This window comes from Lontra canadensis, unplaced genomic scaffold (genome assembly GCF_010015895.1).
Source record: "Lontra canadensis isolate GAN:19392208 unplaced genomic scaffold, GSC_riverotter_1.0 scaffold1, whole genome shotgun sequence".
In the NCBI taxonomy this organism is placed as follows: Eukaryota; Metazoa; Chordata; class Mammalia; order Carnivora; family Mustelidae; genus Lontra; species Lontra canadensis.
In genome coordinates, this window is record NW_022630995.1 from 4456207 (window position 1) to 4481946 (window position 25740).

The 25740-nt window shown below is 42.1% G+C and overlaps 1 protein-coding gene across 1 annotated transcript in view; it reads right to left on the bottom strand.

Annotated features, from left to right (window-relative positions):
* Positions 1-25740, bottom strand: part of FRAS1 (Fraser extracellular matrix complex subunit 1) — a 399170-nt gene that overhangs the window by 104504 nt on the left and 268926 nt on the right. The window contains exons 30-33 of the mRNA XM_032883154.1: positions 19755-19908; positions 13590-13768; positions 8867-8983; positions 1145-1259 (exon numbers count right to left, since the gene is read on the bottom strand). Of these exons, the coding sequence (XP_032739045.1) occupies positions 1145-1259; positions 8867-8983; positions 13590-13768; positions 19755-19908 (565 nt within the window). The remainder of the gene's footprint in view (positions 1-1144; positions 1260-8866; positions 8984-13589; positions 13769-19754; positions 19909-25740) is intronic.

The window sequence follows — 25740 nt, forward strand, 5'->3', positions numbered from 1 at the left end:
TTCTAAGAATTGGATTTGGAATTTTAACTCTGGGATAAATCTTTAGAGGCTGAAAATTTACCTCTCGTTTCTAAATTTTGTAGGCACAGAAATAATGCTCTGATCACCTTTCATGTCCTATCAACTCTTTCAAAGAAGGACACATGGGAGAGTTGGTGTTGAACTAATTCAGGTTCTGAGGGGCTGAGACCTATAGTCATTCTCCAAAAGACAGCCCAGGCTGCTGGACGGAGAGCTCCACTCTGCCCTGGCAATGTAAGGAGAAACGCTCTTGCTTTGACTCAGCAGATTTAGAAAAAGAGAAGCATGACTTTTAGGTGTTTCGTTTCTCTGGACTTTATCAAAGGGGTAATATAATTTAATTTTTAGACATTTATCTCTCCTGGGGGATTCGATAATGTGGAAGGCTCGCATCCAGGGCAATGGTTGGTCTCGGGAGGGCAGCCTCAGATTCAGGAGCAGAACTCTTACTAGAGCTAATCTCCTTTCCATGAGGGACAGCCACACCTCTGTTAGGGACAGGCTTATTAGTTAAGCCCCAAGTTCAGCCATCTAAAGAATGAAGAGTGATGGCAGGGGCCCCTTCTCCTCTCTGCTGACTGTGGTTTCACATGTTCATTTTCCCTGCCACGAGAGGGGGGATTCATCCAAAGGGGAAAGGCACGGAGTGTGTGCGGCTCAGCGCACTCTGCACTCGCTGGCAGAGCTCCTTGTCCTGAGCACACGCTCATTCCCATTCTTGTCTGTTCACCTCTCCTATCCTTTGCCAACGGGAACTGTGATGTTTTCAAAGGGCAAAAGATGAACTCACCTCAGAGGGTCTGTCCCTGCAGACCGTGCCCATGTCTGCCCAGTTCTGCCCGCGCATGAGAGGGGCAGCTCAACCCAGTGATTCAAGTTGTGCGCACACCATATTGTCCAGCCAGCTCTGGCATACCAAAGCTGACACACTCATCTCCATCTGTCTGACGACAGTGTCTCTTTCTCAAGTGGTCCCAAACTCAGAACAAGGGAACAGAGAGCGTGAATAATTGTTACTGCTTAAATCCTCAACAAGTACCTGCAGACGAAACTCCGAGCTTTGAAGATACGCCAACAATTAGAAGACAAGAGCATCACTCAAAAGGTTGACTGCATGTCTTACCTTGATTTGGATGCAGAGGTACAGTGATGTTGTATATAATCTTTCCGCTTGGCCTCTCAGAGTCTATGAAGGAGAGGGAATGAGGCTGAATCACAGTCAGGGCATCCTCCCGAGCCTAAACAACATTTAAGGAAGAAGAAGAAAAAACAGGGTGATGAAAACAAAAGCCAGAGGCAAAAACAAACCTTATTTAAAAAGCAGAAACAAAAACAACAACAACAAAAATAAAAACAAACACGCTCACTCTGGGCTTTTAAATTGGTTACAGCAAAGTTTTTTCTGAAAGCTCGGAAGAAGGATCTGGTCTCTTGCACTGCAGATCTGTCTTGGCCTTAAGAACCTCAGAGGGTCGTGAATCTTCCTCCAGTTCTCTTGCACTCTCCCTTCCCCTGCTAGCTGCCCCAGGTTTGTGTTGGCGCATACTGTGGGGTGTCCCAACATGACCACTTTTCCCCAGGTGGGACTCGCAGTGGGACGCGTCAACACGAGCCAGCAGAGCCTGCTCTCCTCCCGTCCTGCTGTTTGCAGCTGGGTCACTACATCTCTGCTCCTCTGACGTCATGGGCTGAGGCTGCATCTGGTAAGAAGCCCTCCCTGACCACCCCAGCTTTGCCAACGGGAACTGTGATGTTTTCAAAGGGCAAAAGATGAACTCACCTCAAACACCAAAAGACACTCATCATTTGAATTCAGAAGTTTAGAAATTACTTATTAAAGCACATAAACTAGTGCATGTTTTCTTTGTCTCCATTATACCCTTCAAAAGGATTACATTTTGCTTTTCTCATCCAGTCCTCAGTATCCCATGAAGGGGTCAAGCAAAATTAATCAAAAGGCCAATGTGTACATATATTTTACTGTCCATTCACCTGTATATAGCCATAACCCACCAACAGTGACAACTCTCAAAAAGAGAGAGAGAGATTTCAAATCCCATGACCAGGCATAACAGGCAGTTGGGGACAGCAGCAAAAACATACAGAATGGAGAGGAGAAAAGGGAAAAGCAGTGTGAGGACAGGCCCCTTGCCTGGGTCATATATGCCGTTAACAAGACAGAACAAAAATATCCGGCCCTTGCCGGCTCTTCCTAGCTGACCTCTGCAGGGTTGAGTGGGACATGCTGTCCGCCTCTTTGAAGCTCTGCTTCCTCCAGAAGGAATTTCCCCACTTGGGAAAGGATTAAGTAGGGCTCAGTCATTCCCATGCAGGAGGGCGTGGTGCTCCTCCTGTAAACCCTGAAAAGATTGAAGGTTGCAGTTGCTTTGTAAGTGTCCTGAAGGCACACTTGTCCCGGGAGAGGTGGCATTTGCAGGTTGGGACAACCCCCCGAGAGTCCAGAGTCATATTTCAGGCCACTGCTCGGGTCTGGAATGTCATGAGTAAGGACAGTAAGAGTTACAAACAGCCGCTGGTCTCTCACTCTAAAATAAAACAAGTAAGGACAACAAAGGAAAAATCTAGGCCCTGTGGGAAGTGTTTACAGCCTACGCGAGTGTGTACACATCTATGCCCGCGAACAGGTGTGGGACAGCCACGTGGACAGAAAAGGGCAGGCTCAGTACCTCGTTCAGCTCCTCCCCTTTTCATCCCGAAGCCGTCCGAGTATCTGAACATTCTCGGGCTACTAGGAGATATTTTTGACGATCTAGATGCCCCTAAAATAATCCAGCCATTAGAAGAGGGGCTGGGCAGAGGAGTATGGACCAAGGGAAATACATGTGGCCAAGAAAGCACATTGTATTATGGAATTTATTGAGAGAATTTCTCTACTGATAGAACGGGCAGGAGGTAGAAAAAGTAAGGACTTGATTCCCTGAAGAAAGCACTATTGAGTCTGACATATATCAAAGTACAATCAATTTTAATATTGGGTATTTGGAATGTTCAATATTTATCAATTAAACATAGTAAGAAATGAAAGATTGCGTTTCATAGAAATCATTACAGAAGACACTTTTTTATTAAAATATCTGTCAACAATCAAAAAGTACAGAATAATGTTTCTCATAATGCCCATGTTACCTATGAATATGTCTGGAATCCAACTGCTTCTCCCCAGCGCCGCTGCCACCACCCTGCTGGGAGCCACAGTCACACCTGGTCACCAGGACAGCTTCCCCACTGATCTCCTGTTCTCCTGCCCACCTGCAATCCATTTCAGCCCAACAGCCAGCCTAAGAGGAGGTTCGACCTCTGTGGCTCAACACCTAGTAGGGGCTCTCCATTTCACCCAGAAAAAACCTGAAGTGCCTCCAAGGGCCCGTGAGGACTTACAAGATCTGCCCCAACCCCTCCCTCTCCCCGCCTCCCTGCCCCCAACACACACACTGGGCCCATCTGTGAATCTGAGATTCTCACACACACTCACTCTGCTCCAGCCACACTGGCTTCCCCGCTGCTCCCGGAACGCTGAAGCCCACCCTGCAACTGGACGTATCTAAACACATGGCTCCCTGGGCCTGGAATGCTTTCCCCTCGCGCCCCTCTGCCTCACCTCCTGGAAGTCTTTCTTTAAACATCTTTGTTTCAATAGAGCTCAGCTCATTTACATCTGCAATCCGGGCCCCTCTCTGCTGTTGCCACTACCGCATTTCTGACCCACTTGACCTTGGTCTTACCTTTTGTTTTACCATAATACTTTTCACTCACATGCAACATATGAGTTATTTATTTGATTTACGACTTATTGTCTATTCCCTCCTGCCCCAAGACAATGGAAACTCCATGAGAACGTGGATTTTTGTTTGTGGATAGATCCCAAGCACCTAGCACATGAAAGAGCTAAATAAAAATTTGTTGAGTGAATGGAAAATATCATTATGAGAAGATTAGGCTAAGAAGTAAAATAATGAGAATACTTTTATAGCAACTTAATTAAAAAAATATTTTCCTTCATCTTTCAATGTTGTCTAAAGAGAGGCAAACACTTCAACATGTAAGCCTTAGCAAAGGGTATGTGTAATTTAAATCTCTGGGATCCTAGGTCAGGATTTATAAACAACATTATTATTTCAGCTGCCATTAAAAGAAAGACCACTTTCACCTGTCAACTGTCATATTAGCAAAGCAGCAAAGCTCATGGCTGGCCTCAGAAATTAAGAACCTATGAAAAATAAGAAGATGAGATGAGTAAAAGGGGGTTCTACAAGAAATCATCTTCTCACACAGTTTGATTAGGACAACAAAATTAATTCACTCCCCTACTCATGTAGCGAATATTCAGTCAGAACCTATGCTGGGCAGGTACCAAGCAAAGAGCTGTGGGAGACACACGATGAATCAGATGCAGACTTTTTCCTCAAGGATTTCCGGTTTTTGGTAAGGGGAGTTCATAAATAACTCCAACGTAGAAACTGCTAAGTACTGTGAAAGGCTCAGATAAAGCACAGTAGGAATTCCAAGGACAAAGAAATTTCCAGAAACTGCAGATAACAATTTTATTAGTGTTTGAAAAGGTCTCAAGAAAAAACATGGACCGATAAGTCCGTGGCCATAAACCCAATACGGCATGCCCAGACTTGAGTCTACAGGACAAACAGCTCAGCTGGTCCAACCGAGCCCCTGCTCACCCCAGGAAGAGTGGTTTTAAGAGAACTCTTGTTACAGTGATCACTCCGGAGACAAGTAGAACTAGGAGGGCTTCTGCAAGGCCTTCCTCTTGAGTGGTGACCGTGGGCAACCCACCTCTGAGTACCACAACTATCTGAAAAAGGACGTAACAAATATGCTTTCACATTAAGAGATAAGAGAATTTCCTTCCCCTTTAAGAAGAGAAAGGAAATACGATATTCAAAGTATGTGTATGTATGTGTATACCCATATGATTAATTCATTTGAATTTGAAGGTGAGATAGTGAAGGGAATTCTTAGCTGTGTGAAAGTAGGTCTGAAAATGATTCATTTCGTCAACAGATATTCACTAAGCAAGTACTTCTACATGAGTCATTGCATTAAATGCGGAGAAGGTACCAAGATTAATTAAAGATTTTGTCCTTAAGGATCTTCTAAGTCAAACAGTGGATGGTTACTTGGAAAACTGAGTTAATGTAAAGTTATTAACTTATTTGGTGAATCTCACATTATGCTATGCTATTTACTGGTAAACATGCTTGTTTACAGATCTCCTTGCCCAAATTTGACATATATATCTTAAATGTATACATCTCAGATCACACACACACGGACACGCAGACACACACAATCTTATAATATTATTCAGACTATACACATCTTACACATGCATGTAGGCACATAATTCTGGTGGAACGCTACAAAACAAAGTGGTAGGACACCATTTAAAGGATCGGATTTGATGAAGAGCATTATAGAAAGGCCATAGAACAAATTTCCATTTAGGCAGGTATTTTTTTTTTTATGCTGCTTTTTACTCTATGCAATCTTCCTGGGGAATCTCAGGCCCAAGCATTAAACCACCACATGTCATTAATGATTCTCGGAGGTTTATCTCCCGCAGAGAGTATCTACTGGTCTTTTGCCAGCCCTTACCAGGCACACCTTTTGTAAGCGCCTCCCACTGAACTCATCACGGCCTCCAGCGCTCCCCCTTCCCGGAAGTCCGCACACATTCCTGACCTCAGTGAGGGGCGTCCTTCCATATCAGAAACTGGGCCATTTTACCCACTTCTACACAGTTGACCTCTACGGCTCTAGATATCTTTTAATCTCTCCCTATGTTTTTTACACCATCTTAACCACTTTTAAGGGCACAGGACAGTAGTGTTAACTGTATACACATTGTTGAGGAACACATGTCTAGAACTTTTTCATCTTTCAGAACTGAAACTCCATACCCACCAAAGAAAATCAACTCCCCATTTCCCTCTCCCCACCTCTACCCCCCACCCCTGCAGGGGCCACTACCTTTCCACTTTGTGTTTCTGAAAGTGTCACTACTTTAGGTAGCTCCCGTAAGGGGAATCAAGCAGTATTTGCCTTTTGGTGACTGGCTTATTTCACTCAGGCAATGTCCTCAAGGTTCATACATTCTATAGCACGGCAGGACTTCCTTCTTCTTCAAGAGTGGATAATATCCTGTTGTTGTATATAACATAATTTCTTCATCTATTTATCTCCCGAAGGACATTTAAGATGCTTCTGCCTCTCAGCCGTATGCATCCCGCTGCAGTATACACAGGTGTGCCACTGTCTCTGAGATCTCACTGACCCCTCAATCCCTATTGCTACTGCATGCGGTGCATGCTACCAGCCCTTCTTGTTCGAGATGCCTGTAACGGCCTATGCCTTGGCCTCCTCGTTCTCTGTCTGGACCCCGTGTGGCGTGTTATTTACACTACAGCCAGAACGATCTTCCTAAATTGAAAATCTGATCACGCCCCCTCTCTGCTATGAATCATTCAGCATCCTACTTGCCCAAAAACATCCTTTCAGGACAAAATGGAAACTCTTCATCTCATCTGTAAGGTCCTCTATGATCTGACTCTCATTTCTTACTTCTTTTTCACCTAGGGATTTATGCTCTGGCCAACTGAACTCTCTGCAATTCCGCAAACATGTCATGTTCTCCTGTGTCTCTCACTTTTTTCACCTGCTGCTCGTCTGCCTGGCACGAATTTCCCTCTATTTGTAGTCTAGATAAATGGGGTTTCAAGTGTGGTGAGCAGAGCAGAAGCAACAGCATCACTTGGAAACTTGTTAGAAATGCACATTGTCAGCCCTAGTCCAGATCTACTAAATCAGAAAACCCTGGGGTGCGCTCCAGGAATCTGTGGTCTAGCCAACCTACAGGGGATCCCAAGGAGGCTGAAACTTGAGTCCAGCTCTAGAGCTAATTTACACTTCAACCAGCTCAGCTCACCTCCAAGAGAAAGCCTTCCATGACCACCCCACGCTCCACTGGACTAGGTGTCTCCCTACTTGCTTCTATAGTATGACTCTGCTTGCGTATCATATCACAGCATTCATCATGTCCTGGTCGTCCTTGCTTACTTATTTGCTTGTTTTAGACTCTAAGTTGCTTGAGAATAGAGACTGTGTTTTATAGTCATTGAATCTCCAATACATTTCACGGCCCTTGGGATAAATTAGGGGCTCGAAAGTGTTTATTGGGATGACTGAATGACTGGAGAGGGGGACTCCTGTCCTTAAACACAGATATGGGTGTACAATATTTGTATTTAGAACACTCATGATGTATCTACCAAATATGTGCAAAACGAGTGTGCTTAGGTGAGTCCAAATCAGTAAATAGAAAATGTGTTTTTGTCATAGATTTCAAGTATGTCCGATAGTAATGGCCCCAATTAATGTCAAAAGAAATACAAGCTATGTAGATTTTAAGGAACAAAAGAGTCGACTAATCACATTTTCCAGTAAACTCACTTTTGTGATATCCTAAATTAGACAAGACAGATGCGATTTGCAAACATGCGACCTGAGGCCCTAAAGGTTAAGTAGCGTGAGAAGCTTCTAGAGGTCCACAGCTACATAGTGGGAATGGCACCACCGTCATTGGCTCCTGGACCATTTTTCCCCTCTAAACCCAAAATAATACTGCATTAGCATTTGGCAAGAAATGTGTATGCACATTTTCCTTTACACTTTACAGAAAATTCTGATCCAAGTTCCTCCAGTCAAAATGATGAATTATAGACCTTATAGTGCTGCTGAATTATGATTTCTTTAAATTATGGTTTATGGTGGAAATGCTGATACCAGCTATTCATTAAAAACTTTCTGTTTCCCCCTTTATGTCTCTGTCATGCCCCAGACCCATAATTTCTAAAACCACGGCTGCTCTCTTTGTTGTGGCTCAGGGCTGATACACTACTTTGGAGTGTAATTATGTGGGCGCTAACTAAAATGTGAATCCTTTATGATTAATTTACGAGGTCTTATATGCTTGGGGCTCTGTCTAGAACAGGGGTTCTGGCTTCCCATACCCCCTAGACATGGGGTTACATTGCAGCTGCTAATTGTCTGAACTAAGCTTCATGTACCAATTTAGCTGTCACCTTGCTTCAAACCTTTCCATGTGCCCACACTCCTTCCTCACAGCGCACAAGACCTTCCGTGATCGAGCTCACCAGGCTCCACATCCTCACGCCTCCTCTGCCTCCTACTGACCTGCTGGCGGTCTTCCCACCCACCACGTTGTCCTTCCCCTCTGCGTCTCTGTATGTGCTGCTCTTGCGTCTGGGAGAGCCCTGCACCTCACCTCTCCGTTCCTTCTGACCTGCCCCTCGAACTTCCATTTGGGTAACTGGTACTTATTTCTTTGGATTCGGCACAGGCATCCCTTTCTCCAGGAAAGTTTCACAGTAGGAAAACAAAACCAAACGCTCCTCACAGGGCTTCTAAAACACAGACTGACTGTTTCTCCAGCGAGGTGGAGCCGGAGCGGACTGAGCAATGACACCCACATGGTTCTGGTGAAATGGACACAAGCTCCAAACTCCCTCCAACCACTCGAGGAGGCCCCGTGACCTCCGGGATGCTCTAAAAAGGACAGAAGTGGTGGACGGGAGGTTGTGGTAGATTCCACATCACCTTCCCTACGCTCTGGAATTTTAAATTTCTTATTCACGTCAACAGGAAATGTGTTCTCGAGGCTGGTTATTATTGGCCCCAGGGTCCACATTCTGAGTCACGCATTAACCAGACACAAAAGCGGGGTGCTCTATTAAACCCCAATAGCGTGCCTCCTCCAAGCGGAAACCACGAGCCCTTCCACCCAACTCACAGTCATATGGAGAGATGCTCCCCGCGAGAGTTTAGGCGCCCCGGGTGTCTGCGGTAAGATCGCAATGTTGAACGTGCGGCTCTCCAGATGTGTGTGGGCATCTGTGGCACTGGACACCTGGAAGGAAACGTGACACCGGTGAGCCTCTCATCCTCTGCTGGGCACAGCCTATTTGTGCGTGTTTGCTTTTCCCCCTTGAAACCATCTGTCTTGGAATTCTATGCATTTTTGCATTATGATTTTCATTCTGCTCTTCATTTCAATGCTAATGTTTTACTGATTATAAAAAAAACATGTAATCATTTTAGGCAGTTCTAAAAATGCAGAGAAATACAAATAAAAACTAAAAAAGTCAGAATTTCACTAGGTAAAAATAGAAGTTATTAACATATTGATGCATTTTAGTTTAGTCTATTTTCTATACATAAGTGAAACTTTAGATACAATTATGTGTTCCACATTTTTACCAAATGTAATACTGTGATGTTTTGCTATTTCATTAAACAATCTTGAAAACATGATTTTGGATAGCTACGTATCTCATTATAAGCATATATATGACACATGATTTATATGTGATTTTTTTTCTAGTTCTTTAAACTTTATCCAGCATGGATAAGTACACCTAGACTATAAATGACAAATCTCAGCCTCATCACTGTAAAAGCGAGATTAATAACATTTACAATTAGAAGAGTCACCAAATTGACCTCTTTTTGCTTCAAAATGCTAAAAAATGATGCTTTGCCTATGCCGTAGCTCCTCTCCTCCCTCTGTGATTCTGAGCTGCCCCCTTGAGCCCTCCATCTCTCCTTTGTCTGCTCCACCATGGGCTTGTTACAAGACCTGCTGAGGCCGGAGTGGGTGTATGTCGTTGCGATAACTCCACAGGGGAGGGGCGTGTTCTCTCACTTCTGAGGAGAAAGCAGGAATGGCAGTCCTTTCCCTGTGTCTTCTCAAGTTATGCCCAACAGAAAAACTCTCTTCTCTATCTCCATCCCACCAGATGCCTGGACATCAAGCTTTGGAATATCTACACGTTTTCAAGAAGACATCTTATGGTGTGTCATTATGAATAATTCAGTAACAATAGCTGTAATTCCCTAACATCTATCATGGGCTCAGCACCCTGCTACCTACTTTTCAAAAGTTATCTTACTTATCTACTTATTAATCTATCTACCAATTAGCTATTATCTCCTATTTTAAAGATGAGGAAACTGAAGGGCAAAGAAGTTGAGCAAGGTGTCTAAGTCATGGTCAATAAGGGTCAGTGTTCAACCGGGTCAGCAGGTTCATGATCTTCCCACTGACCAAGATGGCTCAATTTGGAAGCTTTAGAATCTTAGGAAAGGGGAAAATATGCTCTATTTTTTGGAAAAAAAAAAAAAAAAAAAAAAAAAAAGAATGGAACGCTGTGTAGGTAGTGAAATGTGGACATACTACCAAGCAAAGAAATCACTTCTCGCTTCCTTAGTAAACATACCGGTGTGATATAAACATTGGTCTTTTCATAGCGAAACCCCCAAGGCCGTTTCAACATGATCTGAATATACCAAAGCCAGAGTTCCCTCCTATGCCCCAAATGATGCAAATGTACATGCTTTCTTCTCACTGTGCCATACTCTATTTTTTTAATGCCACTGCGTTACATAAATCCCAAGTTTTCCATGCAAAGTAACATATGGGGTACATTGAGGGCTCATGACAGCACATCAGCATTAAAATAGAATTAAATCCATGCAACTCATTGTATTTCATTTTCTGCTTTAAAAAAAAGAAAAGAGAAGGGAAGAAAGAGAAGAATCATTAGAACAGCACCTTTTTTAGTTTAAAATCCTTCTGGGACACTAAAATGATGAACGAGAGAAGTTGTAACCATTTATTTTCGCACACAGCTACAGTGTCTGCGTCATTTCAAACCAAAAGATGAGGCAAGCCTATAAAACAATGAGACTTTAAAATCACACGAAACTTCCACATCCAGGAGAACATAATCTCAGAGAGTTGTTTCACATTTGCAATAAAGATGCCGTCCGTGCTCAGGATGCACTTTCTGGAATGCCTTCAGAGAGAGAGTTCACAAATCACCGGAGGAAACCGAGCTTGTTGCTGCGTAATTGCTCCCTGTTTTAACCAAAAATAATTACTGCTCTTCTTACCAGACACGACTCTGGCTGACTTCTGGCATTTGGGTTAATTTTTTAAAGATTATTTATTTATTTATTTGACACAGAGAAAGAGATCACAAGTAGGCAGAGAGGGAGGCAGAGGACAGGGAAGCAGGCTCCTTGCTGAGCAGAGAGCCCCATGTGGGGCTCGATCCCAGGACCCTGAGATCATGACCTGAGCCGAAGGCAGAGGCTTAACCCACTGAGCCACCAGGGCGCCCTCTTTGGTTATTTTTAAAAATCAACTTCCAAAGGATGATACACTGTCACTACTGAGGATGTGTAAAGAAAATCCCACAGATTGTGAAGAAGATTTCAGGTCAGGGTTCTAAACACGTCTTGAGGAAAATGTGTGAAGACTCTCTAAAGGGAACCACTGTCTAAGTAAGAATGTTCAGCCACCGTGTCTCAAACTCTAGAGCATCTCTTTTTAAAAAAGATCAGTCACTTTTGCTTTTCTAGAATTACCCGTTAGTAACCAAGTTGCAAAGGCAATCCAGTATCATTTTGAGCAGGTGAGGAGACTCCTTCCCAGGGAGGCGCCCCGTATGGAGAACGTCCTCCGTCCCGACACCGATAAAGGCAAAGGCAGACCTGAGGATTCCAGTTTGCTGAGGTGCCTTCTTATGATTGAGGTCTTTGCCTCCGTTCTGACTCACTCTCCGAGGACTGTGCAGTTCCCGGGGTGCTACAAATGAGAAGGCTAACTTGGCAGAGGGCGCGGGAGGCTTGCTCACCCCTGGGACGTTCCAGATGCTCAGGATCATCTCGTTTTAATACCGGCCAAGTTTAGCTCATCTGCTCCCTGGAAAAGCACCTCTTTTGTACTGTACATACTAGTCAGGCAAGGAAGACGTACACACCAGGCCTCAGGAACGGAATGGACGGCAACTTGAACACGGTGGGCCGCTTGCTGTGGCAGCTTATCCCCAGCTGGGTTCATGGACAAAGGAAAAGCCTCAGACTCCGAGGGTCCCCGGCCCCGCGTTGGCTGATCAGCCCCCATGAGAGCTGCTTTATATTTTCTCTGACATTTTCCCAAATTCTTCTCGATGCTGTTTCTCATTCGAAGTTCCTCATTCCTTTGCACTTCTATTCAAGTCTTTATTTCCAAATTGCCCTTGACGAAAGTTTGCCCACTTTTATTGATCTTTCCCAAGCTTCAGGTTTTGTGCTCATTATCAATTCTCCCATTTTATACTGAGTCAATTCCTCTGCTTATCTTTGTGAATTCCTCCCTTTTGCTTTCCTTAGGTTTCTCTTGTCGTTTTGTAGCTTCACTCAGTCCATTTATTTCCATGTTTTTCTGCTCAACAATAAGAGCTTAAAGCCATCGATTTTCTTGAGTATTATTTTGTCCACATCATTTAAGTTTTGAGGAGTTATTTCCTCCTCATCAACATTTCTTAATAGTTTGCCATTTTGATGTACTTTTAGAACGAGTAATTTTTTAGGAGACTGTTTAAAAAATTCTAAATGGTTTGCCTTCTTGGTTTGGCCTCTTATTATTAATTTCTAATTATGTTTGATAAGTGCCAGAGAACGCGCTCAGTATAATTTCTTGTTCTTTAATTTATGGACGGCCTCCGTACAGTCTGTTTGTCTTAGTCTGCTCAGGTTACTATGACAAAAATATATAAACTGAGTGGCTCATGAGCAAGGGAAACTTATTTCTTGTACTTCTGGAGACCGGAAGTCTGGAGCAGGGTGCCAGCTTGGTTAGGTTCTGGTGAGGGATCTTTTCTGGGTTGCAGACCACTGACTTCTCATTGTGTCTCCACGGCAGGGAGCAGGGAAGCAGGGGCAGCGAGCTCTTTTGTGACTCCCATCAGTGTACTAATCCCATTCATGAGAGGACAGCCCTCATGTCCTCATCTAATCCTCATCACCTACCGAGGGTCTCACGTCCATATACCATTGCACAGGCAGGGGGTAGGATTGCAACATACACATCTCAGGACACAGACATTCAGTCTATGGCACTGGTATTTGCTCAAGCTTTATAAATGGCAGTAACACACCCACACACATGTGACAGGCAGTATTCACATGTTCCATACGTATTAACTCATTAAACCCTCATAGTAGCTCTATCTTACAGATGAGAAAAATGAAGCACAAGGATTTCACCAAAGTAATTTTCCCAAAGTTGTACAGCCAGTGCACAGCAAAACTGAAATATGAACCCACTGGGTTTGGCTGCTAAGCTTCTGATCTTATCATAAGATGGTAAATGTTCCAAAAACATTTGAAAAAATATTTTTTTCCTCCATAGGGCACTGTAATATTTGGAAAAAAATGTTTTTGCTAGACACTTTGGCCATTATCTATTATAAACTCCCTGCCACGCGATGACTCTGCTTGTAGAGTTATTGTAGGACTGAATTGGGAGATTAGAAAAACTCTCAATGCTATTAATTACATTTATTCTTCTCCCAAAGGTAATTTCCAGGAGACAGAGAAAATGACCCAAATTGCTTAAAAATAAGAGCGAGGGTTTTCATGAGACCATCCAGACATCAGAAAAGATGTCAGTCAGCCGCAGAGGGTACCTGGAAGAGGAAGGAGTCACTCTGGGCTGGGACTCCCGAGTGCCTGTACCACACGATGCCTTCGTTGATGTCATGCTGGGTGAAGGTGCTGGTGGGAGTTGCTGTCCTCCCATCAGGCAGGTGCTGCCCTTCCTCCGCGGGGCTGTCCGCAGGCATATCAACCAGCAGGACCACCTCTCCTAGGAAAGCCACAGAGTTAGTGAGGATCTCTGGGAAAAGTAAAAGTTGGTCAGAGCTCTCATCTCCTAGGCTACTATGTATTTATCTTCCTTCCTTCCTTTCCTTTCCTTTCCTTTCCTTTCCTTTCCTTTCCAACAGAAATTAGGTACTCCTTTATTTTTAACCCAAGGCAAAGAAAAGTATGTTAACACAGAATTCAACAGGCATCATCAAATTCACCTCCAGACACAGAATTCCCAGTCTCTCAGCTAAAACACACTGAAAGTAATTCAAGGGCACTGCAGGTATGAAGTTACCAACTGTATCAATTAAATCACATAAAATCGTGAAGACAGAAACATTCACGGGCTGCATGGATTGGGCACTGGATGGATTCATTTGTACCTGTAACTTCTGTGTAGCAGGAAATGAGTTCTGACCCACATGTTTTTAGTGTAAACACAATGGGAAATTTGAAAAAATTCAGAGTTACTCTTGGGAGAATTCTGTACAATGAGAATGATGTTAGCTGGCCCTGGGATGCCTAGGGTAGGGACTGCAGGAAGCACAGTATGCAATGGTTCAAACCCAGCTGTGTGAGCTTTACATGGGCTTTGTAAGCCTCTGTTCCTCTTGGTAAAATGAGAATCATTCATGGGTATTCAAAAAGGATGTTGGTCATCCTTATCATTATGTTATTTCATCCTTTTTTTTTTTTAAGATTTTATTTATTTATTTGACAGAGAGAGACACAGCGAGAGAGGAAACACAAGCAGGGGGAGTGAGAGAGGGAGAAGCAGGCTTCCCGCTGAGCAGGGAGCCCGATACAGGGCTCGATCCTGGGATCGTGACCCAAGCTGAAGGCACCCGCTTAATGATGGAGCCCTCCAGGCGCCCCTGATTTGATCCTTATGAAGATGCTCTTATTATCTGCATTAAAAGATAGGTCTGTAGGCTCAGAGAAGTTCAGTAACTTCTTCAGGTTCACAAATGGTGTGTGAAGGAGTTGAGATTCGAATCCGAAGCTCAGACTCTGGGTCATGAAACTCTGTCTCCAGTCACTGTTATTTTGTGTTCACTGTCCTGCATCTACCCTCCAAGAACTCCTCTTGTTTTCTCCTCCATCATTCCATAGACCTCACTGGGATGGAAGCAAGGAAACCCAAATCTAAACGACAGTCCCACCGATCTGGTTCTAACGCTTGCTCTGTTTTTCTTAGAGTGAGATTGCAGATATGGAGGTGTTATGGAAACAAGTAAAATTTCACCAGGACAGTATGCCCTCAAGTGTAGACCAAACAGGAGAATGGATGAACCACTGAAAACAGAAGCCACGTTCTCATGAAAATCCACCTAATAATAAATCTGGGAGAAGCCTCCGTACCACTCAGATGGTAAGAGGAGGGGAGGAGGGAGAGGGATACGTTCTCCAGCAGGAGACCCAGATCTTAGTACGCTAAGTGTACTACACACATTAGACAACTGAAAACACCCTTCAATTACACTAGAGCAATTTTCTAACTTGAAGGAAATATTCCTTCTAATATTTATAGGCCCTAAATTCAAATTCAAAATCAGCATAATATCCTGGATGGTGATGAAGTACTAAAGTAAGGAAAAAGCCATCAGTAGTCTTCTTTATAAAATCATGTGTAGAATCAACTCCCTCTAGTTTCCTTTTAGTATTGTTTCTCATTTATACCTAAGTCACAAATTCCGTTAGCCATCTCTCTCTGGTTCGACCTCTGTTCAGAATATATGTGCTTTTCCAGGATGTAGATTGTTTAGGAATGTGGGTACAGCTGCAAAATATTTGAAAGCAGACTTCTACAATGCAAATGTAGAGAGTAGAAAAATAGAAAATACTCAAATGCTGATTTCCTAGCTGTTCTTCTTCATAATAGGAAAACTAAGCAGACCTAATGAAATAGACCTGTTTTTCCAGATTTAAAAAATATTGCCATGTTCTGCAGATGAACAGGAACCAGAGGATATTGACTAATCCCATAAATTTCGACTCAGATAATAGTGACTGAATGCATGTCAGGTGCTAGCCATCACGCTAGCCCCTTCAGGAATGGGGATTCAAAGATAAGCGAGGCGTAGTTCCTACCCGTAAAATCATCCCCCATAAGCAACCACGAGCCACTGTAAGATTTCAGTAGGTGAGTGGCACGAACTGGCTTAGAACACAAAACATATACGATCAGAACACAGGGAGCCTATGACCGACCCGTTAAAGAGGCTGAGTTTTATTTTATAAAAATGGTAATCATAGTAGTTAACATTTATGTAGACAGCTGGATCAATTGTGAGACAATGTAACATCCGGATGAATGGCAGGAAGTTTGGAAAGAAAGAAACAGACTTGAGAGTCACTAAGCAAGTGGAAGCAACAGACCTGGACACTTGTGGTTGTGAAGGGTGAGAGACGGGGAGGGACCGGGGAGTCCCCTAATGACAGGAAGGGCAGCAATGCAGCGGATGCATGAGCAGGAAGGCGGGGTGGGGGGGGGGAAGCTCAGCACTGGGTCTGCTAAATACCAGGTGCCTTTGTGCTAAGCCCATGAGGAGATGGAGAAGTATCAGTATTTTCTGGGGTCACCGCAGCAAGGTGAGAGCTTTTGTGTCATACCCCACCTCTGCTTTTATTATGACAAATGCAGGCAGCTGACCTTTCAGACATATGAAATCCAGGCTTACAAGATAGTCTAGGTTTAAGAAAAGGAATAATAATCTCCACTTGGGATTTCCTGAATCCCGATGTCTACGGTTTAATCAAGAATTCCGAGGGGGAAATTTGATAGGTATTAAGAATTAGAATCTCACTGGAACCTCCATGAATTATTTTGGGATTGACAAAATTTGTATTAAAGCTTTCTTACTCGATGCTAAATAATTTAGAGTTGGCAATGTGTTGGATGAAGTCAGGTTTTCCCCCCAGTGATACTTAAGTAACTTCATTAAAACCATCTCATTAAATTTATTTTCAAACTTGTGAAGTAGCTAAAGGTACAAGTATTAATCAACTTGTCCACACTTCTATTTGAGAGCAGTGATGAGTCTGCAAGCGGTGGAACTTGGGTCCATCACACATTTACAAGCAGTTTACATTTGGTTCAGTTCCCTGGTCAGGGCTTCACAAAACGTCTAAAGCCCAGCCGGGACATTCTAAGGTGAGGAGGGAGTGCACAGTTGGTGGGGTGGCAGGGGGGAAGGAGTCCACAGATTCACACCACCGCGACAGATGGATGTGAGCAGACCGGTGTGCACTGGGCTTCCAGTTCCCACCGCCGCCTTCACTCCTGAGTGCTTCTTAAGGGTAATGTGATTGGATTATTACTAATAGGGGGCTCTGGACACACAGAAGGAGGATTGTGTTCATAGGAAGAAGTTAATTAAGAGACTTATAGTAGGATAGTGTCACAGGCAAGCCTACATGGCATTATCAAGCCAAAATGGCTTAAAAAACAATTTAATTCAGCACTGTTCTTTTTAAGAGTTAAACAGAATACTGGAATATTGGGCTGTCTCTAGGAAATTAAATTTTTTGGCTTTTAATGATCAAGATAAAGGTAGAGAATTTAATACATCAAATGAGTCAAAGATTTTTAGGGCTGAAAAGGACTTAAACATTATCGAGCTAAAAATCAGTGGATAAAAGAACACAAAGTTGAATAAGGTCGGCGGACTAATTAGTAGCATTGTATCCACTTGGCCTCCTGGTTTTGATAATTGTTCCATTGGTCTGTAAGATGCTACCGTTGAAGGAAGCTAGATTAAAGGTATTCAAGGGCTCTTTGTACTATTTTTACAACTTTTCAGTAAGTCTAAAATTATTTTAAAATAAAAAGTTAAAAAAAATCATCTAGCCTAAACTTTCAAAGAAAACTAAGGCTCAAAGGAATCCACTTGCCTTCCTCAAAGTTACACAACTATAATAAGACACCCCAGCTAGACCAATGATTTTATAATTATATTAATTCTTAATTAGAGTATGCTTTTCAATATCTTTGTTACATTGGAATTATTTTTATTTTTAAGTCTTTTTTATTTAAAGACTTTATTTATTTATTTGACAGAGATGACAAGTAGGCAGAGAGGCAGGCAGAGACAGAGAGGAGGAAGCAGGCTCCCCGCTGAGCAGAGAGCCCAATGCGGGGCTCGATCCCAGGACCCTGAGATCACGACCCGAGCCGAAGGCAGAGGCTTTAACCCACTGAGCCACCCAGGTGCCCCTAAGTCTTTTTTTTTTTTTTTTTTTTTGAGAGAGAGAGAGAGTGTGTGTGTGTGAGTGGGGGGTGGGAGGGTAATGGGAAGGACAGAGGGAGAGGGAGAGAGAATCTTAAGCAGGCTCCACACTCAGGTGCAGAGCCTGATGTGAGGCTCCATTTCAGGACCCTGAATACATGGCCTGAGTTGTAATCAAGAGTCGGTTGCTTGGCACGCTGAGCCACCCAGTGCCCCATTGGAATTACTTTTAAATTGCACAAAAGTTAACTTTTTCCCCCTCACTACAGAAAATACGTAATTTTAAAAATCTGGAAACCAGAGAAAAACAATTATTCCTGTGCTATTTAACATGCCAAGAAAGTTTTTATTTGTAGTGAGTAAATATTTTTCACTTTGAAAAATATAATTTTCATTTTCAGGTGATCTTTTTAATTCTTTTAAAAAACATACCTGCCTATTCTTTTATTTTTATGGTCTTGGTTATTGCCTTACAGTTTCAATTCCTTCTTTTGTGTCTTTAAATCATTTTAATATGCTTGTTTTATAGTTTTTATGATTACTCCTTTGCTCGAAATCCTTGGAATTTTAAACATTTTGTTCATTTTTCTTGTGATACTATGGATTGTTTCCTCATTTGTTCTGTAATTTTGAATTCTGAGCTAATCTTCAGCGGTTTGGGCTGTGAGAATCCTGAAATTCAGAGTTGAGGGTAGACGTTCCACAACAGTTTCTACCAGTTTCTGCAAGGGACCCAAGAATTATCATTGGCCTGAGATTAATATTCATATGAATGTCTCAGCTTTGGGTTTTTCAGACCACAGGCAAGTAGAACTTCACCCTGGATCTGCGGGAGAAACAGGCCTGAAGTTCTTTCTTGGCAGACTTTTTTGCTCTACTCCAAGCCCTGGGAAAAACAGGAAGGTTTCTTTGCCATCTCTCTGGGCTGGTGCCCTTCTTGTTTTCTATTCTGTCCCTTGAAATGAAAGTCTTTCCAGAGTCCCAGTTTTATGCAAGATCTTAACTTTTCTATTTCTGCATGAGCATTACTTCTCAAGCCCTTGGGTTATGGGGACACATACAAGCCTCTCAGGGAAGGTGTCCATCAGCTCACGCCCAGACTGGCTTTAAGCTCCTTCTCTGTTTGCTACCTGGAGATTTCTCTCTATTCTTGAAAGGTCAGCCACGAGTGCCCTATAATTCTTATCATCTTTTATCCACCTTTTCTAGATGATGACAAGGGAAATATTTCCAAGTTATCATTCTCTACTATCTTGGTATGAGTGGAAATAACAACAAAGATCTTTAAAAATGTTTTTATGTAAAACTTTTTTTTTTTTTTTTTTAAATCTCAACAAGAAGTCTGGAGATGTTCTGGAGGGGGCATAAGGTGGAGTGTGAGAGCCTGAGCTTCAAAATTAAACTGACATTATTAGCTATATATGCTAAAATGAACTATGTATTAGCAAGTTACTCCCTCTGTAAAATGAACCTATTTTAAAACTTAAATTTTGGATTTCATGTATACTAACAGAAAATTTAAATTTTGGATTTCATATATACTAACAGGTCTACATTACTTAGCATCTCACCTGATACAGAATATGTGTACACTACCACAGTTATTTTGATGATTCTGTGTTTAAATGAGATCCGTGAGGTATTAGAAAGTCAGTATCATTGGCATCACAACCTTGCTGCATGGCGTCACACCATAGCAAGTCCAAGATTGCTGGATACAATGATGAGATCATGAGAAAGGAAAAGAAAAGTTACCAAACTGTGGGTGGTCCTGGGTAATTTTGTAGATGATTTCTGAGGCACTGGCACCAGGAGCTTCAGCCTGTAAGATTCTGTTGGTGATCTGTAGCATTCCGCCTTCTGGAACCCACACCACTGAATTAGCCACAAGCCGAAGGCCTGCATCATTCTAGAATGGGGAGAGAGTACAGAGTTAGCCCAAGCCAAAACAAACGTGTGTGTGTGTGTGTGTGTGTGTGTGTACACACACTATACATAATGTATATTATATACATTATTATATACAAATTCTATTTACAAATCCTATATACAAATTTATAAATATATTTATATATAATATGTATTTTTACATTTATATATAATATGTATTTTTATAAATATATATTTCTCTGTGTATATATGTGTGTATGTGTGTGTGTATATACACATATGTATATATATATGTACATATCAGCCCTTAAAAACGGAAGTTATCAGGTACTATTGTTGCCAGCCATCATCTAATAAGAGGTATTCATAGCTCCAGAGTCACACTATGGATTACGTATGTATATTGTGTGTAGACACATGTATGTGTATGTATATATGTACATATCCTATTTTTTTCCTTTCCCTTATCATAAGCAAATAACTTTTTTCATTCATCCATTTCTTTCTTTCATTCATCCCTCTCACTGTCCCTCCACTCTCCCCATCCACTCATACTCAAGCACTGTACACTAAGCACCTATTAGAGGCTGGCTCTCTTGCCAGAGGCCCGAGATATATAAGAATGGCTAAACAAGATGTCGGTTTGAGAACGTACGGTCTAGTCATCCCGCCACAGACAACGAATCAGGGCGTATCACAATGATACTCTGTAAGAGGCTGGAGCAGGGTGCTGTGGGAGAATAAAGGAAAAAAGGGGGTTTCCTCTTTGGGGGAGGAATGCTCAGGAAGGCTTTCCTATGGAAATATCATTTAACTCTTGAATGACCAAAACATGGCCCTTCTAAGAGAGAAGTGCTGAAATGGACTCTGTGCAGAGGGCCCAACAGAGGCAAAGACATGAGACAATGCCCTGTGTCTGGGCAAGAAGAATTTATGGGGCCAGGAGAGGGGTGAATAAGAAGGGACACTCTCTTGAAGTTGGCTGGCGGAGGGTTAGAGGATATACTAAAGGTCTCCACTTATCTTGTAAGCCCAGTAAAGTCAACACGCGTCTTCAGGGAAAGAAGGGGGATGAACAGTCTAGGGTTTATAAAGTCTCCATCAGCAGGAGATGGAAGGGGCTAGAACTGACATGTGTCTGGAGCTGTAGAAACCATTCAACAAATTCTTGTAATGGCTCAGGTGAGAGAAGATGAAATAGTCATTGCCGTGGGAACAGAGTTAGAACCAGTTTCCAGAAACACTAGAGGCCAAACTGACAGGCCTTGATGGCTGGAAGTGAAGCCTTAGAGACAACAGCTGGGAAGAGCTGACTGGAAGAAATCACCTCTTTCGCCTTCCCGAGAAGGCAACCATTTTAATTGCTAAAGCTACTGTCACGAAAGTGCTACCATTCTCTATTTGCAAGGTGTGCACCTCTTCCAAAGCCTCATGACTGACATTTTCCATGGAAGGAGGTTAGTGAGCCTGTGTGTGTTCAGCTTTTAGTCTGTTTTCATACTTTAAAAATCAGTAAATGTGGGGTTCTAAACTAGGGCATTTCAACGGGGACGTTTTTATAAATTATTGTTATTACTTTCAAATATGCCAATATTTGAAACACCCGAACAGAGCAATACCATTCCCAGGAGGGGCAGATTCAGGGCAGAAGACAACAAATAGGCCTTTGCAGTCACTTGGCACGAGAGCATTTGCTCCCCACAAGAGGTGGTCCTGGCCGTTTTCACCACAGTCACCAGGGAACGGAGTCAAACAGTGCCCAGGAGAACAGCAGCAAAAGCACCTTCTATTATGATCAGTGCTCAGGGGCAAACTCCCTAGAATTTTCTCCCTTCACAATTGATACAGCATATTAGTTACAAAAACATCAAAATGTGCCAAGAATTTTCCTCTATACTTACCCCCACCCCCGAATTCTGGGGGAGAAGTCCCAATTAACTCCAGCAGAGTTTCATATAAGATAATACACTCAGACCCAGGTGTCTTAATTGCCAGAAATCTCTCTAATAGCACCCACCTCGTCAAGTCTGATCATGGTTACAGAAATCAGTCATACGCCAACAACCATATTCTGGGACTGATAAGGCAACGTGGTTTTTCATATTCCAAGCAAGTAAGTACTGTGACCTGAATGCATGTCCCCAGATGTCCCTCCCACTACATTTCTATCTTGGCCACACTTTACCAATACAATTCTCTAATTCCTGTGTGACTGTAAATCTTTAGGAGACAGTACTCCTTTTGTGTCAGTGTTAGAACAAACATCTGGAAGTGTTAGGCAACATCTGGAAGCTTATTACAAGTTAAGAATCTCAGACCCCACCCCAGATCCTAAATTAGAATCTGCATTTTATTTTTTTCACCAACTTTACTGAAGTATATTTGACAAATAAAAGTTATACACAGGTAAGGTGCACAATATGATGTTTTGATGTACATATACATAGTGAAGTTCAAGCTAATTAGGAAATCACTCATATAGCTACACTTTTGCGTGTGTATGTGGTAAAAACACTTAAGGTCAACCCAGTCAGCAAATTTCAGGTATATGATACAGTATCAAGTATAGCCACCATGCTATACATTGTATCTCCAGAACTTATTCATCTCTGGTAACTAAACGTCTATATCCTTTGACTAACATCTCCCCATTTCTCCTACCTCAGCCCCTGGCAACCACCATTCTGCTCTGCTATTATGAGCTGGGCTTTTTAAGATTTCAAATATAAATGAGATCATGCAGAATTTGTCTTTTTTCTGTCTGGCTTATTTTACTTAGCATAATGTTTTTCAAGCCCATCTATGCTGTCACAAATGACAGGATTTCCTTTTTTTTAAGGCTGAATAATATTCCATTAGATACATAGATCACAATTTCTTTATCGATTTTTAAAAAATATTTATTTGTTTTAGAGAGAGAAAGCAAGCAAGCGGGGGTGGGGAGGAGCAGAGGGCGAGGGAGAGAGAGAGAGAACCCTGAGGCTGACCCACCACTGGGTGTGAAGCCCGATGTGGGGCTTGATCCCAGGACCCCAAGATCATGGCTTGAGCCGAAATTAAGAATTGGCACTCAACCAACTGAGCCCACCAGGTGCCCCTCTCTTTATCCTTTTATTCATCAAGAGACACTTAGGCTCTTTTCATACCTTGCCTATTGTGACTAATGTTATAATAAACATGTGAGTACATATATCTCTTGAGACACAGATTTCATTTCTTTTAGATATATACCTGGAAATGAGGTTGCTGGATCATATGACAGCTCTGTTTTTAGTTTCCTGAGGACCCTCCATACTGTTTTCCATAATGGCTGCATCAATTTACATCCCCACAGAGAGTGTAGACAGGTTCCCTGTTCCCAGTACCTTCACTAACACTTGTTATCTTTTGTCTTTTTGATAACAGCCATTCTAACAGGTATGAGGTGATAACTCATTGTGGTTTTGATTTGCATTTCCCTGATGATGAGTGATACTGAACATATTTTCATGTACCTGTTGGCCATTTTATGTCTTCTTTTGAGAAAGGTCAGTGCAGGTCCCAAGGCCACATTTTAATTGGATGATAAAGATGATGATTTTGCTATTTGAGTTGTCTGAGTTCCTCATATAGTCTAGATATTAATCCTTTATCAGATATATGGTTTCAAATATTTTCTCCCATTGGGTAGGCTGCCTTTTCATTTCATTGACTGTTTACTTTGCTCTACAGCTTTGTACTCTGATGTGTTTCCACTTGTATTTGAAGAGGATTCCCAGGGGATGTGGAGTCATGCTAAAGCAGGAGAAGCAGAGCTCAGGAAAGAAATAGTAATGGGTCCAGAGTGGTTCTCCTGAACCCCTTAGACAGGTCTTTCAGAATATTTACATTGATAACTTCTGTTTCCAAATCATTTGTTTATAATACATAAGAAGAAACAGACAACTATCTAAGGGAAAGAAGTATAATTCTTCCCACTCATTACGATGAAGATGGTTTTATCAGTTGTCTTCTTCTGGGAGAGAGCCCAGGAAAGATTCAGGAAGAGATGAATAGAAGCCTATATATCATCTTTTCTATAGTTAAAGTGTCCAAAAAAGCCAAACAAATTTTAACGCATTTCCCCAATGATTCTGACATTCTGACATTTTGCAATGTCATTTATCTCCTTGTAGTTTTTTTTTTCCTTCTTCTACACAATGGTGCATATATCCCTGTAAGCTCAAGAAATTAGCCATAACATGAGCTGAATAATCTCCCGCCTAGTGATGTTTTATATGTCCTTCGGGGTACCACATTAGAAAGCAATAAAATCCCAAAAAGGGGCTATGGGGGCATAATCAAAAGAGTGCTTTAAATTAAATAGTTCTTCTAATTCATTTCATAGAACAATGGGCATAGGGAAATGTTGGCAATAAAGTTTGGCCATTATATATTGTGTTACAAATAAAAATATTAATGTTGTAAACCAGAAGTAAGGACCTAGGCTTCTATCATTAGGAGGAAAAATCTCACAAATAAAATGAAAACTTCCTCCCCTAAAATAAGTGTTGGGGCATACATGATGATTTCAAATGACAGTGTACCCTAACCCCAGGTCCAACTACTCAAGCTAAAAAATTTTAAAACTTAATCAAGTAGAAAAGGACTATAATTGGATATAATAACAGTCCTAAGATTTTATTTATTCTGTTTAAAAATGCCTTATTTTGCAAAGGTTCATTTATACCATAGTTTTTTAAATGCGGCCTTAAAGGGCACTGTGGATTTTAGGGAAGGATAACGTAGGGTAGCCGTAAAAAGTGAAACTTGGATGCTATTTGCCAGGATAAAGGATGGAAAGATAACTGGACCGTTTTGGTGTTTGTCAGTGGGTGTACGCCCCTCAGAAGCTCTGTTCCTTCAGGTCAAGAATATAGAACCTTCTCTTCATGTAGATTTCAACTCCATCAAAAATAAAATTTAGTAATCAAGAACCAGTTTTTGAATGTATACTCTGAGCAACACATAAGATGCCAAATTGAACAAGCTAGTAAGTCCACAAAAGATGAAACCCTGGGGCACCTGGGTGGCTCAGTTGTTAGGCATCTGCCCAGAGTCCCGGGATCAAGTCCCACCATCATGTCCCGGATCAAGTCCCATGTCCAGCTCCCTGCTCAGCGGGGAGTCTGCTTCTCTCTCTGACCCTCACCCTGCTTGTTCTCTCTCTCTCTCTGTGTCTCTCTCAATAAATAGATTAAAACCTTAAAAAAAAAAGATGAAACACTGACATGTGGTAAGGATTTATTTATTTATGAGAGAGACTCTTATTCAAAAGCTTAACAATTTTGTGCTATACTTCTAATTGTCACAAGCACCCTTATTATCAAGAGGCATCCATGCCAGACAACCACTGGGAGGATAAGTTTTAAGAAAATTGAAGGAAAGCACAATAGGGCCGCTAGTCACACACAAGCCTTACCAAGCTCAAACAGCCAGAGCAGACTTAGCAACAGAATTTTCCAACCAGTTCATAGCATGATACTTGGGGGATTTTCACATCAAAGCATTACCCAATGGCAGAAAGTAACTGCTCAAACAACAACAAACGAGGTCACAAAGATCATCAGATTTATTGCCAAAGTGGAAAAGGAGGCATGATTTCCAGAGATGCCTTAATTAATTAAAAAGAAGCTTGGCTTGAAAGACTGGCAGTGGAGAGAAACCCACCAATAAGCTTTTCCCTGCCTACATTTTAGCCCTTATTAGATGCCGAAATGCTTTAAAATCATATCTCCAGTGGGCTCGGGTTTGGTAATCCACACAATTAATGAAAGCCTGTTCAGCAAGCATTCTTTATTACCTTTTAATCTTCTTGACTTCTTTTGCCTCC